Raw genomic sequence first — 20,309 nt, 5'->3', positions numbered from 1 at the left:
ATGTTCTCCGTTTTCTATTGTGTGACAGAGTTTGGTCTCTTTCTGGACGATCACATTGGACTAACGTAGCAAGATTGATCCCACTTAAATGAATAGGTAACTTCACCATTATTTCAACAATCTGGTATTTAAAAAAGAAATCTGCTGAAGATACTCAGGGGGAAACAGATTTGTGGATTATGTTTGTATTTAAAAGCTGGAATCCAAGGGTTTTTTATACACTGGTTTAATGCTTGTCACACAATCTTTTGACATCAATAGCCCCAAAGCCCTTTAAACAGTTTCCTAATCTTCTATCTGTTTAGAAATCTCTAAGGGTAGAACTTTGATAGGGTATTACCTCGGGGGGGGGGGACAGAGTGGCGTCTCAAGTCTTTCTAGATGTAAAGTGATACAAAACAATGCAAGTACGAGCAATTTCAAAGCTTCATACAAGTTCAGTAACTAATCTCACTTTGTGCCTCCTTCCCTGCTCCCCAACCACATTAATGAAAATTTTTGTCCTACCTGATCCTACTGCAAAGGTGAATATTGCTTTGGAGGCAATATTCCATCTAGCAGTGTTAGAGAAGAGGAACCCAAGCCAAATGCCAATTAAAGAGAAAACCAGTAGAAGAGTGCAAAGGAGAAAAGAAAAAGCAGACAAATCCCTTATCCTAAACATTCAAAATATCACCACTAATGCAGCACTACTGAATTTGTTAATGAATGAAATTCCCTAATTAGTTAAATGCAGGGCAACTGGAATTTTTAAAACTCTATAAGCAGTGGCCAGTCCAGATTTCTAGTTTGCCTTATATAAGAATTCATCACAATGGTATCAGTTCAGTGCAACTTAGAACTACCAGGAACATATAAAAAGCATCTGGCTATGTTGTTCATCAGTCTTAGGTATGTCTATTTTGGAGTCAGGCATCCTCAGAATAATAGTTCTGAAGGAAGTCCTGCTGAGTTTGATGGGACCTACTCCTAAATGGGACGCGGGCGGTGATGTGGGTGAAACCACAGAGCCTAGGACTTGCCGATCAGAAGGTCGGCGGTTCAAATCCATCTGAACTAGGATGAGGGACTTCAGGTGGTATAGCCTCAACTGAACCAAGCTTTGTCCACCTCAGCCTGAGATCTGCTTATTCCAAACTTGCCCATCCTGGTGGATCTTGGGTTTGGCTTATGGTTAAAAATGTAGTTTGTGAAGTACAATACATATACACACAGTGAAGTACATCAAACTGTGTACAGATTCCCCCCCCCCGCCCCCCAAATCTTCCTTTTTTGGGCAGAGAAATTGTGAGGACAATTTTACTGATTTTCTCAGGGGGGGGGGAGAGATAATTTCTCCAACAATTTATCAGGGGTGGGATTTACCATTAGGACAGATTTTTCCTCCTCGGTTTTTCATTTTCTGTTTATTTGTGTTGCATCTTCTGACAGTGGTAGCAAGAAGTACTGTGTTGGCATTCTCCATAATAAGCAACGTCTTGAATCTTCCACAATGCTCTAGGACCTAATGTCATCCATAGGCATTTGGGAGAGGTTGCAGAGAAACATGGTGGAGAATATTCAGAGAAAATTTTCTTTCTTTATTGAGGGGGATGGAGAAAAAGATAAATCATTTGAATGTTTTGGGGGGGTGTATTTTGAGAGGTTTTGACCCAGCTCTGATTGCAATAGTCTTCTATATCAAAAATAGCTCACCCATGTTTATGTAAATAAGCTGCAATAAATAAAATCTGAAAGAGATTTTTCATGTAATTTTCAAAAATGAAAGATGTTTTTTAATCACAGAAAATATGCTGAGGGGCTGAACTAAATTATTTCAAAACTACTATATGCCTTTAGCATGCAAAATTAGGGCTATGCATCCCATTTATGGCTATATAAAAATATAGGAGGGAAAATCAACCATCTGCATAAGAATAATGAATTCATTATCAAGGCTATTTTTGAACATAGAACAGACAGTTCAAATCTGAATTTTTAAAAGCTTAAAAAACAAATATATTTCGTGCAAGCATGAACTTTCATAATTCTGCACAAAAAGCTGAATCTAAAAAGAAAAAAATTATTTAAATATTTAGCTATTTGACCAATTGGGGTCATTTGGAATCCTGTTTGATTCAGATACTTGGTACGAATAATGTTCTATTTTCCGTTTGAGTCCCTTTTTTGTCAGTTGGCTTAGCTTCAGTACATAGGAACAAAAGGAGCTGTCTGACACTGTGTCATACCAATGGTCTCTCTACCTCAGTAATATCCACACAGACTGGCAGTGAGTTTCCACCCTACCAGGAGATCCCAGGGATTGAACCTGTGCTGTTGACATGATCATTCCCAAGAGTCCTCTCTGGTGTTGCAGAACCCACACTTCAGACAATGAAGCAAACTGGGAGACAACTGGAACTCAGGCGGTGGAAAATTCACATCAAAGCCGGCTGAACACTTGTTAGGCTACATAATTCTGCCTACCAAATGACAGGGAAGATGGCAAAGGAGAACTACTTTGCTATTGTTTTGCATCCTCAAAGAGTTGTTTTGGGCAGTCACGGTAGTAGATGGGCGTCTGGTGTACTCACAGGCATGCTGTGACCAGTTTGCATGGCACTTTGACAAGAAAGTCATTAAATTCCATGTTGCCTCAAGTGCTGTGGCTGTCAAATGCAGCAACTTCCTATACCTTCTGGAAAACAGCTCTGGTGGAGAGGGTTTTCAGAATCATAGGATATGCACAAGAGGAGGACTAATACCCTTCCCTGCATACTGCAGTTCCCATCAGAGTTGCCCCCTTTCCCCACAGCTGCTATTTTTAAAATAAGAAACAAACACATTAAATGCTGTCATGCACTTGATACAATATTCCGAACACAATCACATCCACTACTGGCCTACCCCCTAGAAAAGGCAGGGTTCCAGATCACATAGGCACAACACACACCTGTATAGTTTGTATGCCTTTAGACCTTATGATGAGCATGCATGGGGTCATGATCCTGCTTCTTCTTCCTCTGTGTGTGCTCACAATAACTTCTCAAGAGGGCCTTCATTTGAAAACATGGGAAGTTTCAATGTTGGAATTTCCAGAGATGAATACCCAAGCAAAGCTTCTGCCTTCATGAGTTTGTCAGACTAGCTCTAATCCCCAAAGTACTTAAAGGATTTGTCCCTATCACCACATAACCTCATACTTCAATGCAATTCAACATGATTGGCAGTTTCTCTTCAACAGAGGGTCAAGTCTCAAATAGCAATATTGGAGATTATTCATTGGGGAAGTTCAGGGAAACGCTCTTCGCAATATATGCAGCACCTGCAGATAGAATTCACCTTTCATCGCCACAGAAACCCAATTTAATTACATTACACAAAGCCATAAAGAATGAATGGAAATTCTAAATAGTCAAAAGAACAGGCTTTCACCTTAATCATAACCTTCCTAACATTTACAACTAGAATGCTTTGAAGCAAATCAAACTCAAAGACCAGGTTGAGATTTTCTCTCTCTAATACTTTAATTTGGTAGTTGTCTCCTGTGCACAGCCAAAAGACAAGAAAAAGGTATAAAGTTAAAGGTACCCCTGACCGTTAGGTCCAGTCACGGACGACTCCGGGGTTGCGGTGCTCATCTCGCTTTACTGGCCGAGGGAGCCGACGTTTGCCCACAGACAGTTTTTCCTGGTCATGTGGCCAGCATGACTAAGCCGCTTCTGGTGAAACCAGAGCAGCGCATGGAAACACTGTTTACCTTCCCGCCTGAGTGGTACCTGTTTATCTACTTGCACTTTGACATTCTTTTGAACTGCTAGGTTGGCAGGAGCTGGGACCGAACAATGGGAGCTCACCCCGTGTGGGGATTTGAACCGCCAACCTTCTGATCAGCAAGCCCTAGGTTTAAACCACAGCGCCACCCGCATCCCTATAGTATAAAGGTACAGGTAAAGGTAGCCCTGACTGTTAGGTCCAATCGCGGATGACTCTGGGGTTGCGCGCTCATCTTGCTCTGTAGGCCGAGGGATTTAAATAAATTTGTGCCTGAAATGAAGTTGGTCCTCTTGGGCAATTGTGTTTTGCTTTGTTGTTGTTGTTTTAAAAAGCAAAGGGGACACTCAACTTATTTTTCTAGTTGCACATAAAATTAAGAAAAAGGGCACATATGGTTAGAGTGCCAAGAAGGGAGCCTCAGGGCACTATGGTGCCCAAGGGCACCATGTTAGAGACCTGAGACTTAGTAAATCTTCAAGGCAGGGTTGGTAATCCCTTCCAAGTTTAAAATGCATTCATTTCTGGAAGCCAGGTTGCATGTCTGGTTCTCATTGGTGCCTTCTTTTTATTTTTCTATTTTTTTTTATAATATTTTTATTAAGTTTATGAAATACAGAAAAAAGAATAAAAGACAGATATAGAAAATAAAGTAGAGAAATTGCAAATTTCCATGATCCTTTTTTCCAGCACATCTAATGGACTTCCCCGCATCTTCCTAACTCTGCGTTCTCTGTGATACAAAACATCAGCAATTTGTTAACTTATTTCAAAACTTATTGTATCTTTCATTTTATCATGTTACCTAGTTTCCAAAGTGTTGTAACCCACATCTTATACGTTTTAGCTTAAACATAATAAAGTTATTTCATTATTCCACCTCTGACTTCTTGTACCTTAATTTCCAGTTCTTTTTATTTTTCTAGACAGCCTCCTCAGGTTTAACCTCCTGCTGGAAAGGCTTTTTGGCACGTGGCCAGTATTGATGTCTGTTAGCAGCTTTGTGGAGCCACCAGCAAGCATTGAGTATCTGACTGGGAAATGAATGCCTCTTATAAAAGAATGTAGCTATCCTTTGGCAAAGTGCCATTGCTGGAAAGACAATAGAAACTCTGTGTGTGTGTGTGAGTGCGCGCGCGTGCGCACACACACACATACACATAGAATTTCTTAAATGCACTTTCTTAAGTTTTCAAGTAAACACATTTATTTGAAGAAAGAAATAAAAGAAAGAAGAAGGGAAGGGAAGGGAGGAAGGAGAGAGAGAGAGAGAGAGAGAGAGAGAAGGAGGAAAGGAAAGGAAAGGAAAGGAAAGGAAAGGAAAGGAGGAAGAAAGAGCTGCATAATGTACAATATTTGGATGGCATCCAGTTTTCTTTCCAATGTTGCAGCATTGAATAACCTATAGAACAACCTCATCTCAAAGCCAACCAGGTAGTCAGTATTTAAACAATAAGTGTCCAATTATCTCTGAGGCTCAGGAGCGGCTGGCAATGGGAAGGGAGGGAAGGGTTGCACAAATGTCCTCCTGACAGCAGGATGGACAGGGCAGGACCAAGGGAGGGTCAAGGTTGGAGCTGTGCAGGCACACTGCCAGAGCCAGTCCAGTACTGCACAGTCCCATGCCTTGCCCATTCTTTGACCTGATCCTGCACCATCCCCATAAAGCAATGCTTTATGTCTTGTTGTTTAGTCATTTAGTCATGTCCAACTCTTCGTGACCCCATGGAGCACGCCAGGCACTCCTGTCTTCCACTGCCTCCCGCAGTTTGGTCAGACTCATGTTTGTAGCTTCGAGAACACTGTCCAACCATCTCGTCCTCTGTCGTCCCCTTCTCCTTGTGCCCTCCATCTTTCCCAACATCAGGGTCTTTTCCAGGGAGTCTTCTCTTCTCATGAGGTGGCCAAAGTACTGGAGTCTCAGCTTCACGATCTGTCCTTCCAGTGAGCACTCAGGGCTGATTTCCTTAAGAATGGATAGGTTTGATCTTCTTGCAGTCCATGGGACTCTCAAGAGTCTCCTCCAGAACCATAATTCAAAAACATCAATTCTTCAGCCATCAACCTTCTTTATGGTCTAGCTCTTACTTCCATACATCACTACTGGGAAAACCATAGCTTTAGCTATACGGACCTTTGTTGGCAAGGTGATGTCTCTGCTTTTTAAGATGCTGTCTAGGTTTGTCATTGCTTTTCTCCCAAGAAGCAGGCATCTTTTAATTTTGTGAGTGCTGTCACCATCTGCAGCGATCATGGAACCCAAGAAAGTAAAATCTCTCACTGCCTCCATTTTTTCCGCTTCTATATACCAGGAGGTGATGGGGCCAGTGGCCATGATCTTAGTTTTTTTGATATTGAGCTTCAGACCATATTTTGCACTCTCCTCTTTATGTCTACTGTTGCACAAATACATCCCTAAAGGGGAAAAGCAGACAAAATACATCCCTAAAGGGGAAAAGCACCACACAGACAAGGCCAGTAAAAGCTGTTCTTACTTAGGTAATAACCCCAGCATAGGTGGTGATGAGTAGTTTCAGCTCTTAATTAAAACTGTCAGCTGGTATGTGTGTTATGTCAATAGTTGTCCCCCCCCCCCCAACTCATAAACTGGTATTCAGAAGAATACTGCCTCTGACCATGGAGGCAGAACATAGCCTCTTAAATGGCTTATAGCTCCTTTAACAATTGGATGTCAGGCATGGTGTTTTAACAGGACATTTAACTACATCTCAGGGAAAATGTTTCCTGACATGTGGCTGTTGAAGGCAAGCCAGCATACAACATAATTCTCCAGGTCTAATCAGGAAGATTTCCCATTATTGTTCATTAGTCTGAATTAAATTAGCTTCATTTTAATCAGCACTCTATAGACCATAAGTGTTTTTGTTTAAGCATCTTAAATTAGTATTTTGATTGAGACTACAATGCTAAACATACTTACTTGGAATAAAACTGAAATCGGCAACTTGCATCTGAGAAAATATGTTTTGGGTGGGTGCAATAATAGGAAAGAAAGCTCTAATCTATGCTTGGAAAGTTATAATATGTGAAACAAAGCTGCTTTCCCCAGCCAAATATATAGTTTTGCTCCTCCCGGCCCAACACACACATTAGAGTGAAGACATGAGGCAGAGTTATGGTTATAAAGTGTCTTGACTGTGTGGTGGGCTGGATGAGGGCCAATAAACTGAAACCAAATCCTGTCAAGAAACAGGTCCTATAGGTGAGTGGTTCCACAGTCTAGTATATAAGCCGATTACCCATTCTGGAGGGGGGTTACACTCCCTCTGAAGGGATAAGTACATAGTTTGGGAGTAATCCACAACCCACTGTTTACCTTGTATGCTCAAGTGGCCTCAGGGGCTAGAGATGCTTTTTACCAGCTTCAGCTGATATGCAAGCGATGACCATTCCTGGAAACAGATAGGTAGCCGTGTTGGTCTGCCATGTTGGTCTGCCATGCTCAATGTGGTGCCTTCCATAGTTCCAGTTACAGATAGGTAGCCGTGTTGGTCTGCCAGGGTATCTGAAGAAGTGTGCATGCACACGAAAGCTCATACCAAGAACTGACTTAGTTGGTCTTTAAGGTGCTACTGGAAGGAATTTTTTTGTTTTGTCATTCCTGGAAAGAGATAGCTTGTCTAACAGTGGCCCATGCACAGGTGACCTTGACAATGGATTATTTCTATGTACTCTATGTTGGGCTACCTTTATGTCCAGAAGCTGCAGCTAGTGCAGAACTGGGCAATGCCACTTGTGGCTGATGCTGCCTTCTGTCAGCACGTGACACTGGTGCTGAGGAAACTGCACTGGCTGTCAATATGCCACCAGACCAAGTTCAGGATTCTGTTGTTGGTACACAGAACCCTAAAGTAATTAAGAGCAAGATTCTCTGTTTCCCTGCTCAATCACTATGGTCATCTCTGCAGGCCCTCCTTCTGGTACTGCATGTGGCAGAGATTTCCTCTGTGACTTTTTGCCCTAGAGCCTTAAGTGCAGTGGCACCTGAGCTGTTTAACATGCCTCCCCTGAAAAATAAGGCACCAATGACCAGGACTTTCCATTGTACGCTAAAATATTTTTCTTTCTTTCTGTCGCATTCCTAGAAAGAGAAGTCTATTCCCTGATAGGAATTTGTTGTCAGATTTTTTTAAAAAAGGAAAGAAAATGTTTTTTAATTTTAGTTTTATTTCTTGGTACACTTATATTCCAACTTCCTTCCAAGGGGCTCAAGGTGGGATACATCATTCTCCTTCTCCTTGTTTTATCCTCCGAAGAACCCTGTGAGGTAGGTTAGGCTGAGAGTTGGTGACCACAGCACCACATTTTCTGCATTTTGATGTAGGTTAATCTATTTTTTTTTTTGTGGTATGATAGCTCTAAATATTTCCTGGTTTGTACATATTTCAAATAAATCTAAAGGGGCCATGCACACTAACTTGGTGATCTGCACCAAACATTGACAAATGTAACTATCCTGAAAGAAGATATAGGAACAGCCTCTCTGCTTTCTGCCTGAACAATACCGCCCTGGCCCAGATTGAAGAGAGCCAATCCATGCCTTTCATCACTTACTCACCAAAAGGAGTCCCCCACTGGTTGAGGTGATCTGTATTTAGGGGCACAAGGGCTCCAGCACCCAAAGGGCACACTCTTCCCACATCCTCTTGCACCAGCTGGCAATGAGAAGTAGGTTAGGTGACTGCCCCTTCACCTTCCAGGTGCTTCAGGACAGCCATAGTCAATGCCAGGAATGATGGGAGTTGTGGTCTATCCCTGCACTAGAGAAACATTCATTCCCCACCTCTGCATAAGATGAATGTCTCTTTTAAAATGCCATTGGGCACAGAGAAAAAAATATAACCAATTCCCAGGAATGTTTGTGTTACCAAACCCTAACAAATTCTTGTGGAAGGATAACACAAACAACTTCTGAGCACTTAATATCATGGATGTCTTCGCTTTCTTGGTACTCATGCTCCAGAGCAGGAGTCATAATAAATAACCACTTGCACTGACATGACAGATCTTAACAGCTCTGCTTGACAGTAAGCAACAACATCTGCTCTGGGGAAACGGTTAGAATATATCATCCAGACCTTTCTCTTGACTTTGTTTTAGTTTCACTGGAGCAGGCTCACAAGATAAGGGTATAGTGCACGACTCTTCAACTCAACAGCAAAGGCAACTAGCTTTGAAAGTGCATTGACAGCATTAATAGTAATAACATTAGATGAAAATGGTAATCTGATTCTTGGCCTAGCAGAAAGTCAGGAAGATCTGTGTGATGCTTGCTAGCAAATGCTAACTAGATAGTGCTAAGCACTTGAGGGCTTATCCTAAAAGCCACAAGATTGTACACAAACACCACACTATGAAAATGTTTCTCAAAAAGAAGAAGAAGAAGAGTTTGGATTTGATATCCCGCCTTTCACTCCCTTTAAGGAGTCTCAAAGCGGCTAACATTCTCCTTTCCCTTCCTCCCCCACAACAAACACTCTGTGAGGTGAGTGGGGCTGAGAGACTTCAAAGAAGTGTGACTGGCCCAAGGTCACCCAGCAGCTGCATGTGGAGGAGCGGAGACGCGAACCCGGTTCCCCAGATTACGAGACTACCGCTCTTAACCACTACACCACATCCCAATTGCTACAAGTAGTGCAAAATGTCCCTGCCTTCTAAAACAGGAAAGCAAGCCATGATCATGCCTAGAGCAGGCTGGTAGAAGCAGTTTGGCTACAGACTCAGGATCTTTTGTTTACTGGGATTCCAGGCTTGTTCCATAAATACATGGCAGGTAGGAACTTCATTGTGTGGCCTGAATTATCCACATCCGAAAAGCAGTGAGATAAAAGTTTGCAGAAGAATAAGAGTTAAACATGAATTGAAATCCTTTTTTCTGTGTATACAAACTCGATTAACTAAGGGTGAAGTCAGCTGTATCATAAAAGGTAGGCTCAGTGAACTGTAAGCACAGTTTACCACTGAACAGATGGACAGACTCACCAGCCAATCGAACAGTGGTTCGGAGAAAGATCTTGCCCTTCCCTGCCCATCTTTCTACTTACTCTTTTGCTTACGAACGCTCCTGCTGCCTCCTCCTTCTCTTTCTACAGCAACAGGGAAAGGTTCAGCGCCCTGAAGTCAGATGCCTACAATGGAGCCAACACTGCCTTCCTCCCATTTGAAGCACCTGGCAGTGGTGCACTTCACTACAGGGGTCACCAATGTGAGGCCCATGGTTGCACATGCAGCCACAGACACCTTTCCTCTGCCCTTCACCAACTGAAATAAGACCTGGAAGAGGCATTCTGTTGTAGCCAGTAGCAAAAGAGGTGTGTGTGTGTGTGTGTGACTGAGTGAGTGAGTGAGTGAATGAGTGCAGGTGCTGTGTTTGTGTGGTGCCCATGAAAGTTTACTTACTGCAAATGCAGCCTAAAATCATGGTGACAACCACATTGCCAGAATATTAATTAATATTAATTAAATGTACTTTCCCAAAAAGACAGAGCAGTGGTGGGCAATCTCCAGCCAAGAGGCTAAATTAGCCCTGTCTGTCCTTCCTATTTCTCTCAAGTTAAGCTCCAGTCAACATGAGTGAAAGAGAATAATCAGTCCCAACTTAGCAACCTGCCAAGAGCATTTGCTAACAAATCCCAGAAGCCAGAGTTGGGGAACTTCTGTACATGATGGGAAGTAGTGTTGGTTGTTTTAAAATATTGTCTTTCCCTTGCACATTACGAACAAGGCTTATTTCTCTTGTGTTTAATTATGTTGGTATCATTATTATGCACGCTATTAACTTTTTATTAGGTTTGTGAATCTGTCAATTTCAGTTTCTCTCAGTTTATTGCTGCATCAGCTTGTGATTCCCACTCCCACCCCCATTTAAAAAGTCCTTGGGAATATTTACCAGCATTTTCATTTCTCCTAATATCCACATTTTTGTTTGCAATTTTGCCTAATACAGACATTTTTGCAAAGCCATTCTTTCTAAAGCAATGCATTTTCTGTGTTATTTTCACTTTATGCATTTTAATGCAAACCTTACCTTAATACAGTATAAGGATTTTTGTACACATTACTTGGTGAGAGAACTGCATTGCAACATTCAGAGAAGTGTGAATTTCGAATGATGGCAGTATTTCAATTTGCATCTTGCTCCAGAAAGTATGAATGTGGTAGATTTGCCTTTATAGGTTCTAAATCTAATTACTCCTCCAGCCCTGTTTTTATATAGCACAAAACTATCACCCAAATTTCTGGGTTTTCTGTAGAAAGTCAGAAAGAATCCATGCACTTACAGCCAGAGAGAATTCCTTCCTTGCGTGATAACTCCTGTGAACTTTGTTAGCCTCCGAGCATCGACTTCAATCCACTGGTATGGATCATTTCGTCCTGCACACCAAGCACCATCATAAAAATCATTTTCATTAACACCTGCCTGAAAAGAAGGCAAAGCTGTCTTTATAAATATGAATAGATACATTTCGAATTGTTGTTGTTTTTTTAAAAAATACACAAACAATGAGAACATGAAAATATTGTTTACTCTCACTTCATTTTTTGTCAAGACTGATAAGTCAAGGCTGGGAACATGGAGCCATGTTTAAGATAGTTGTCAAGACTGGAGAGTTAGAACTGCCCTTTTCTCACATTTTTCAAAGTTAAATTCAGTTTTCTGTATTTTCTCAGCAACTTGCTTTTTTAAAAAAAGGGGGGGGGGAGAAAAATCCTGATTAAAATCTGCCAGTGTTTTAGTGCTAATTTATCCCAATAAACACATTTTTATACACATTTTTGCAAGAATTCTCCTTTCCCTAGACACACATTTCTGCCTATCTTTTCCGGCTAATGAGTTAGGAGTAAAAGCCCCATGCTATACCCTTAGACTTAAAAGAATCAGAACAACAATAATAAATTTGTGGGATGCAAAACAGAAATGAGAACAGAATTATGTAAGCCGGTCAATACATTCTTCAGATGGCTTGGACTACAATTCCATCATCCCTGACCAATGGCCATACTGGCTGGGGCTGATGGAAGATATAGTTCAACAACACATAGTAAAGGGCACCAGGTTGAAGAAGGCTGAGGCACAGGCAGCTATCATGCACTATGGATGATGCATCTCTGTTTACCTGGAGCTCTTTAATCTAATGTTGTATTGGACAATTATGCAAAAAACTAGGCATCTTTGGAGTGCTCAGAGGATCCCTGCAAATCTAAAGCATGCAGAGCTATTGCTACCATGCATTGTGCAATATCCTGAGCTTTCTTAACAATAAACTAGAGTCTGCCCCCCCCCAAAAAAATACCTCTTCATTGACCCACAATCCCAGTCTAGCCATAGCTAGACTGGTGACTGGGAGAGGCCGCCAAGACCACATAACATCGGTCTTGAAAGACCTACATTGGCTTCCAGTACATTTTTGGGCACAATTCAAAGTGTTGGTGCTCACTTTTAAAGCCCTAAACGGCCTCGGTCCAGTATACCTGAAGGAGCGTCTTCACCCCCATCGTTCGGCCCGGACACTGAGGTCCAGCGCCGAGGGCCTTCTGGCAGTTCCCTCATTCCGAGAAGCCAAGTTACAGGGAACCAAGCAGAGGTCCTTCTCGGTAGTGGCACCCGCCCTGTGGAACACCCTCCCACCAAATGTCAAAGAGAAAAACAACTACCAGACTTTTAGAAGACATCTGAAGGCAGTGCTGTTTAGGGAAGCTTTTAATGTTTAATAGACTATTGTATTTTAATATTCTGTTGGAAGCCGCCCAGAGTGGCTGGGGAAACCCAGCCAGATGGGCAGGGTATAAATAATAAATTATCATCACCATCATCATCATCATCATCATCATCATCATCATCATCATCTCTGCATGGCTCAAGGTGTCATCAAAACCACAATCCTCCTCTAATAGGCAGGACAGTTCTAAAGGAAGCTTAAAGTGAGAAGTTTAAAGCATTGCACAGTCTCTGATGGCATGGAATTGTGATGATTGAAACAATCCCAATTAGCTCCTCAGATGATTTGATGCAGGGGTTTTCAGGTGCTACCAAGCTTCTAATCAAGCCAGATGTCTTTGCTCCACAAACACTCAGCAAAATTACACGTTTCTTGCTGTCATCGTCAATATAATTAGCAAAGAAGAACTAAGGATGTCTCTCAGCATACTGCAACTGGTCCTCCTAATCAGCCAACTCAGTGGCTCACTCTCCCTTCTTTGTACGTATATTGGGTATCTGGCATCTGGGGACAACACTCCATACATATGACTAAGTGGGCTCTGGGAGCACATGAAAGCTGGTGTCACAATACATTTGCTGGCCTTTAATGTGCTACCAGGCTCTTTGTTCTTTTTACAAATGCTGTGTATTTGATTTTAAATTTTGCTGACAATTGTACAGTGAAAGACTTAAAGATGGTTTCCTTTATGTACACAAGTTTACTGTACATTGTAATCATGTTTATGCGATGAGTTTGAGTGGTTTCTTCTTTGGGCAATATTATTACACTTTTCCTAAGCTTCTAAAATAGTAGCTATCATAAAGTGGCAAAACTGGCAAGGACAAACCTAAGGGAATGGAAAATCTAGAAATGTCGTGTCCCCCCCCCCCCAGTTTGAAGTGACTTGGAAATGATTGATTTGAGACCAGAATGATCTTAAATGGAAAGGATAAAGAAAAGAGTAGCAAAAAAACCTCCCATTGACACAAACTGTCAGTCATGGTGCACCACATGAATTATGAGATCAGAATTATGAGATTAGCACCTGGTTATCTGGCTGCCACATAGCAGGAAAAGTGGGACTCTAGCATTACCGGGCATGTCCATTGCAGATAAAGTTATATCACAGAAAATAGGCAATGTCTGAACAGGAAAAGCCAAACAGATAAACTCAAATGATTAAACACTGCCATGGATTAAACACTGCTCCTGAGTGATGGGATTTAATATATATATATATATAGAGAGAGAGAGAGAGAGAAACTGATAAAACTAGAAGTCAGAAGCAACAGAGACTGCTGAACAGAGACTGGATGAAATCTCTATCCTATGGGAAATGATAGTGTTGTGGCTAATGGCTTTCAAAAAGACACATGAATTTTGACCACACACAGGTCAAGTCTAGAATGTGAATGTTTCAGTAGGCTTTTATTTGAGGATCCTCATTCTAAAAAGTGACTTAAAACTGAGACGTCCACATGACGTGGAGTTAACCCACCTGTAGCTGATTACAGCATATGTGGGCTACATAGAGTCTCGAAGTTTTTATCAGTAGCTATATTGGTATTGCCATTATTATGGGAGTACACTTTGGAACCAGAAAACCTGTAAAACTTTAAATCTCATGCCAAGAGCAATTTAAAAAAATAATTCCCCAATATCATTCTAATAATAGCCTCATTATAACAGTACCATTTTTATCCAATTAGTATAATTATTAATGTCAATTATTCAAATGTCAAATTATACAATTTAATTAAACTGACCCCCTCACATACTAGAGTTGATGAGTTCATTCTTCTACATTTTTTCTGCATTCCAAAATTTTAATAATTCCATTCCATTCCATTCAGATGGGAACAGCTACAATCTTGTGATTTCAATTCATGTTGTTATAATAGGTAATTTATGAAGTTTCAAGTGAGGAACTTTAGCTGTAATCCTTATTCTTTCCTGTGTGTGACAATTTTTTTCATGATGTTTTCCCATCCATATATAATGTTGTATCCTTTACTCTCACAGCTGGTAGACTCCTTTCCTCCCTGCCGCTCATTTATGGCCATTTATCTCAAACACATTCCTTTGTGGATAATGGAGGTTAGGGATTTTGCTCCATATTTTCAAAGAATATCATTTCTTCCCCCCTTCCCTCTCAGTTCCTTTCGCTCTCACACACAGTTCCAGTTTTGTTAAAATCCATACAATATTCCAATTTTCTCCATCCTCACTTGTGCAGATATTATCTAATAAAACTTGCATTCTGGGGGGCATTCTGTCTTATCATAAATGTCAAGAAAAACCTTAAGTAAGCAAACCATGGGCTCCCCTCCCCGCATTGTCTCTTTCACCAAATGAAATCCGCTCTCAATCCAAACCTTTCATATCCTTGTAGCTGGGTTGTTTTTGCAGTTTCTTATCTCATTGTCTCATTGTCTCTGGCACGTGCCTGTAGTTTACTCCAATTAAAGTCCAATTAACAGGATGACCTGTGCTTCCAAGAACAGGAGCAGGCTGGGGGTGAGGGTCGTGGCAGCCAGAGTGCTCCTTGCACCCAGTGCCTTTGCCCGCCCTCACATTCCATGGGGAATTGAGTGCCAGACCACTAGGCAAACTGTGGGTGAGAGACTGGTTCCTCTTCCAACCCTATCATTATCTGATTATCTCCATCTGTCTCTCTCCCATGTTAGTAGGAGAAACTCTGTTCTTAGCACACCGGAAACAGGAAGCCAAGAGCAACTTGCTTAACTTTTGTAAACCTCCCTGCTGATAGTTCCCAAAGTCATTTTTTATCATCTGTGTTAAATTTTCTTTTGGACATTAATGCCAGAACATTCAGAGTAAAGAAACAAAATTAACTAGCATATATTCTTTAAAACAAACAAAACATGTTAGCCATCAGTATGGTCAAAATCTGTAAGTGTCCTTTGGGGGAAATTGCAGAGTAATCCCATCCTCTTGACCCGTTGGAAAGGTGAACTTACCTGAATATTTAGCCGTGCTCTGTGGGCCCCAAGGCCATATCGCTTTACAGTAGAAGCATGGAGCTGGAAGTCAGTAATTTTTAATGTTTCAAGACCAAGTGGAGGGCAACCTGGAAAGCAAGGATTTATATCTTAAGTTGAGAAAACAGTGTATGAACCACTATATTTGATTGTGTATATGCACAGGTTATATGTGTATAAATATAAACACATTTTCTGACAAATGCATCTCAGAGATAGATTAATTAGTTCTACAACTTCATATTGTTTTTTGATTTCAATTTAGCAAGCTGCCATACATCCCAGGTTACTGTTTTTAAATAAAACCAATTATCAAGTCCTTCATCCTTCTTTCCCTTTTCCTTTGAAATGAACTTAGTCATATCTATCCAGATTTAGACTGAAAAATGTTTTCCACAGCCCAAACATTTCAAGTTCTTCCACTCACAATCTCCCTTCCTGGGGCTTTTGGGCCAACTGAGGAAGTGAAAAGCAAGACTGCAAATCATAGTTCTTTAATCTTTGTTTCTAGTTCATCCACTTCCAACTACAGTATTAAGTTAGCATTTAGTCAACATACCAGTAGAATAATATCTGTGTTCAAAGTAACCACAGCATCCTGATTCCTCTAAGGTCAATCGCCAGGAGTTAGTAATGATTTAGAACTGTGTTGTCTTCAGTCTAAAAAGCTATTTAAAATCCATAGCAATGTCTTTATTAGTCCCATATGAGGATACGACCTCTCAGCAGTCCACTTGAAAAGCACAAAGTTTTCCAAAGAAAGGGTTGAGCCCTTGAGTAGATATAAACATGCTGGAGATACAAAGGACACAGTTTGAAACAGTTTTCAACAAAGTTGGTGTGATGATAACAGAGGTTTTCTCCCATTTTATTATCCGTAATTTATTCACAATTGTCTCATGGCACCACTGCAGCCACATTATTGCACCCTTCTGCAAATGAAACCACTTGCAGAATGATCTATATTAATTTGGCTGGATTTAGAAAACAACTCTCATCTGACCCATACACATGGAGGAGACAGAGGAGGCAGTGCCTTGCCTGCTCACCTGTCACACCTGTCCTACCTTCAGTGTTCTAGGATGTCCACACAGGGCACTAATGTCTGAATAGCTCTGGTGTAAGTAAAATCCAATATACAATGGATTGTGTGGTGGATCACCAGTTTTTTCTGAAATAACTGAACATGCGAAACCGAATGGAGGATTTTATGGTCCTTCATGCAGAGACGTCCTGGGATGTTGTCACTGCTGTCTCTACAGATTCAGGACAGGTGTCAACCAGCCCAGCACCATAGAGGTTGCTACATAAAGCATCCTGGGTGAAACAGTGGAAGGATGATCAATTGGTGTTTCCTAAGAAGTAACAAATGACTGGAGATGTTTTCTTGAATAGGCCATTTATCTGTATGGTAGTGTCTACTCTGTAAGTGGTGATGCAAGAGAAGAAAGAAAGCAGTTGGAACACTGACCCTAGCGCTGACCTCTGGACTCCTCACTGTTCAAAGAAGTGGGGAGCACTCAACTGTTATGTTGCTGAAGTAGAATCAGAGATGTTTCTCAGTGGTATGATCCTCCCATGTTATTTTGGTAGCATATGCATTGATGTTGGGCTATAACATGGCTCTTTCATATGTCAGCGTTGTCTGTAAGAAGAAAGCACATGGCTTCTGATTCTGAATGTTACCAGAGTGGTGTTGGACTGGACCTCCAAATGTACATAAGAGCATAAGGCCAAGGGACTATCCAATCCAGTACAGCATCTTGCTCCCCTCCTGGCCAACCAGATGCCTATGGGAAGCCCACAAGCAAGACCTGAGCACAAGACCATCTTCCCCATTTGCAATTCCCATATTGTCTCCAACAGTAGAGGGAGATTGTAGCCAGCACTGCAACTCTGGCAACATACTGATGGGGCTTCATATTCCTAAACCTACATTTCCAAAAATCTACTACTGACCCTCTCTTCTTTGAGGAAAAACTTGTTAACATAATCTCGTTAAAAACAAACTGCAGTATAAACCCAGGGTTATGATTATTTAAAGATTCCTACCCCTATCAGAGCAATATGATGGGGCTGAAGTGCCCCTCTCTGGGACAGCTCTCTGGGAATAAATCTGTTGCCAATGATATTCCCACATGAGGTAACGGCCAAAACAAGGCATTCCATGGCCATGCTGTTACCAGCCCTAGATCAAAAGTCCCCTGTGCTCACAGATTGGACCCTGCCGTCCCTCAGTAACCTAGCCTGCTGCTGGCAATACTTAGCTTCTCTCCCACTGGTGTTAATCGGATGGGAAACTATTGGGTTAAAAAAAAATACCTGCTAAAATAAATAAGCAGTAAAACCACCACCTCAACTCCCGCCCTGACCAGATTTAGATGGCATAACAGGGAATTTGTTTGTTTGTTTGTTTGTTTACTAGTCCGCCCTTCCTGCCCAAACAAAGACAAACAATATTTAAAAAAAACAAAAACAGTTAACTTATAATTGCTCTGTAAGCTCTTCAGATAAGAAAAACAGAATTGATTCAACTTGCTGAGTAAAAATGTGCAATGCCACACAAGGGATAGAAGCTGGATGGTGCCAGAAAAATGATCATGAGTATCTTTTTCTTTCTTTTTTTGCAGATTTCTGCTATTCAGTGTCTTTCACATGCATAAAGTGATAGAAATTCAAAAGTCACCTTTGCATTTCAGTGACATTTTTTACTCTCTGCAAGAACTCCATTATGATTATCTGACTAGGTCTGCCAATATTAAATCCAAAGTTAGTAAAGCTTTTATGCTGATGTAATTAACTACTTGATCTTTGATACTGGACAGAAGAAAATGCAATTGACATTAACAGCAATGAGTAAAGATGTGAACAAGTTACAGAGAGTGAGGAAAATCTAATATTGGCCATCTCTGCTAAGTACAGATGTGAAGTTTTAATAGTATGCATTGTGTTTGACAGGAGAGGTCTGAATGTTGTATCATATCTAGAAAAAAATACAACGCAGTGTTCAGCCTTCTGTTCTCAAGCATGAAGCCAAACTTTGGATTTGTAGATGTGCAGAAATGTGCCCATATTCATTGATCTAAATTTGATTGTTACCAAATTTACAAATAAAAAAGAGAGGGGGAACTGGATTTAGTTTTGGAGACATGGCTCTGATTCAGAGCAGAAAATATATAAACATACGAACACTGCAGATAGACCTGAATAATATCTGAGTTTTCAGGATTTTCTTCCAGCCTTATGCTAAAACATGGTCCAAAATTAGTTTCTGCAGGCATGGCTAAGCTGACATATTTTCATAGATATCAGGAAGGAAAACATGGACAAGATTTCTTGATAAAGTTAACAGAACATTATTGACTATACTAAAAGATAGGGTTCATTACCAGAATTGAGTTATGGATTAGAACTGTATTTGTGCTATTGTGAACTTCCCTGGAATCAGTGGTGAAGGGAAGAATAGAAATGTTTTAAGTAAATAAATAAACAAATAATATCAGCAGCATCACTTTTCTTGTAAAATACAAGAAGCTGTACATAAATGTACATGTCCCTGATTGCAAACCCTCATCCTACACCATTTCCTTCCTGCAGTCTATCCTTATCCATTTCCTTTGCCTTTCCTGAAACCTCTCACTCTATTCTCATCACTATCACACACACACAAAAGTGATGGACTCAAAAGGTTGACTTGCAATGCATCTGAATCTTGCCATGTGACCCACAGGATTTTATCAGTATTGAAAACAATAGATGCACCGTTTTCTGCCATGAAGCTTTTTTGAGTTGAAAATATGGTTTGATCACTTGGTGTTGTTAAACATTGCCGTGGACAGGCTTTGTGGAGGTTGGATGATACTGAACGACATACTTCATACAATTGAAATAATTCTGTTTTATTTATAGCTGCAGACAATTGATAGGAGGATAGGGCGGAGGATAAATTGCAGCTATATTCTGCCACCTTGAGGATGGATCCACTTATATGATATTTCCACATTTGTCCCTAATTTATACCAGATGCTTGGTATATTAATCTAGAGTTTTGAGGTCTTAAATTCCGAACATGGAAGTTTGGGCATCTTGAATACCCCTTACAAGTCACCAGCAAAGAATCAAGTTCTAACATTTTCACACTTAGCCATTGTCGACTTTTGGAATGGGCCAGAGTTAAAATCTTAATTTGTTTCTTATATTTTTAAAGCAACAGCCAAACATCAGCATTGGAAATAAAGAGAAATTGATCTCTGTGTGCAGTTTTATCTTTCTTAAGCCACAAGGAGACCCTGTTTAACATATCCTCATTAGAACACCTTCAATTTGGCCTAATCCTAACTTTTGCCTTTAAGTAAGGTGAGCGGACATGGCACACCAGGAAAAAAACACCCTCCTTCCCTACAGACCCTTCTTGGGTGAAGATTAGGTGAGGAGGCCCTCCTTTGCCATCAGAAGTATGGGAGAGAGGGCATTCTCTGTGAACGCCCCTAAACTGTCTTTTTTACATTGTTGTAATCTGTCCCGGGACCTTATGGTGATGAAATTTAAAACAACCGCAAAAGTGTGAGAAGTACTTGAGAAAATTGAAACCTCTGAGACTCTTGAGGTAATCAGGGCTGGCCTAAGACATTTGCTACCTGAGGCAGAACAACAAATGGCAGTCTTGCTGCCCACCATCACACGCAAGTCAAGGTCCATAATACCTAAGGCCAGCCAAATTATTTTGGTATCTAAGACAAGTGCCTCTCCCTGGGAGTAAAAAACTGTTTTTCTTTTTCCTGGAAGTAAAAATGCAACAACCATAAACCATTTGCTAGCCTTAATGACATCC

General features: G+C 40.9%; 1 protein-coding gene across 1 annotated transcript in view; it reads right to left on the bottom strand.

Moving 5' to 3' along the window:
- CPXM2 (carboxypeptidase X, M14 family member 2) overlaps window positions 1–20,309 on the bottom strand; it is a 66,996-nt gene that overhangs the window by 26,693 nt on the left and 19,994 nt on the right. The window contains exons 3-4 of the mRNA XM_081863675.1: window positions 15,458–15,567; window positions 11,055–11,194 (exon numbers count right to left, since the gene is read on the bottom strand). Of these exons, the coding sequence (XP_081719801.1) occupies window positions 11,055–11,194; window positions 15,458–15,567 (250 nt within the window). The remainder of the gene's footprint in view (window positions 1–11,054; window positions 11,195–15,457; window positions 15,568–20,309) is intronic.

The sequence above is a fragment of the Podarcis erhardii genome (genome assembly GCF_964252035.2).
Source record: "Podarcis erhardii genome assembly, chromosome: 5".
Lineage (NCBI taxonomy): Eukaryota > Metazoa > Chordata > Lepidosauria > Squamata > Lacertidae > Podarcis > Podarcis erhardii.
This window is presented reverse-complemented; position numbering and strand designations above follow the sequence as displayed.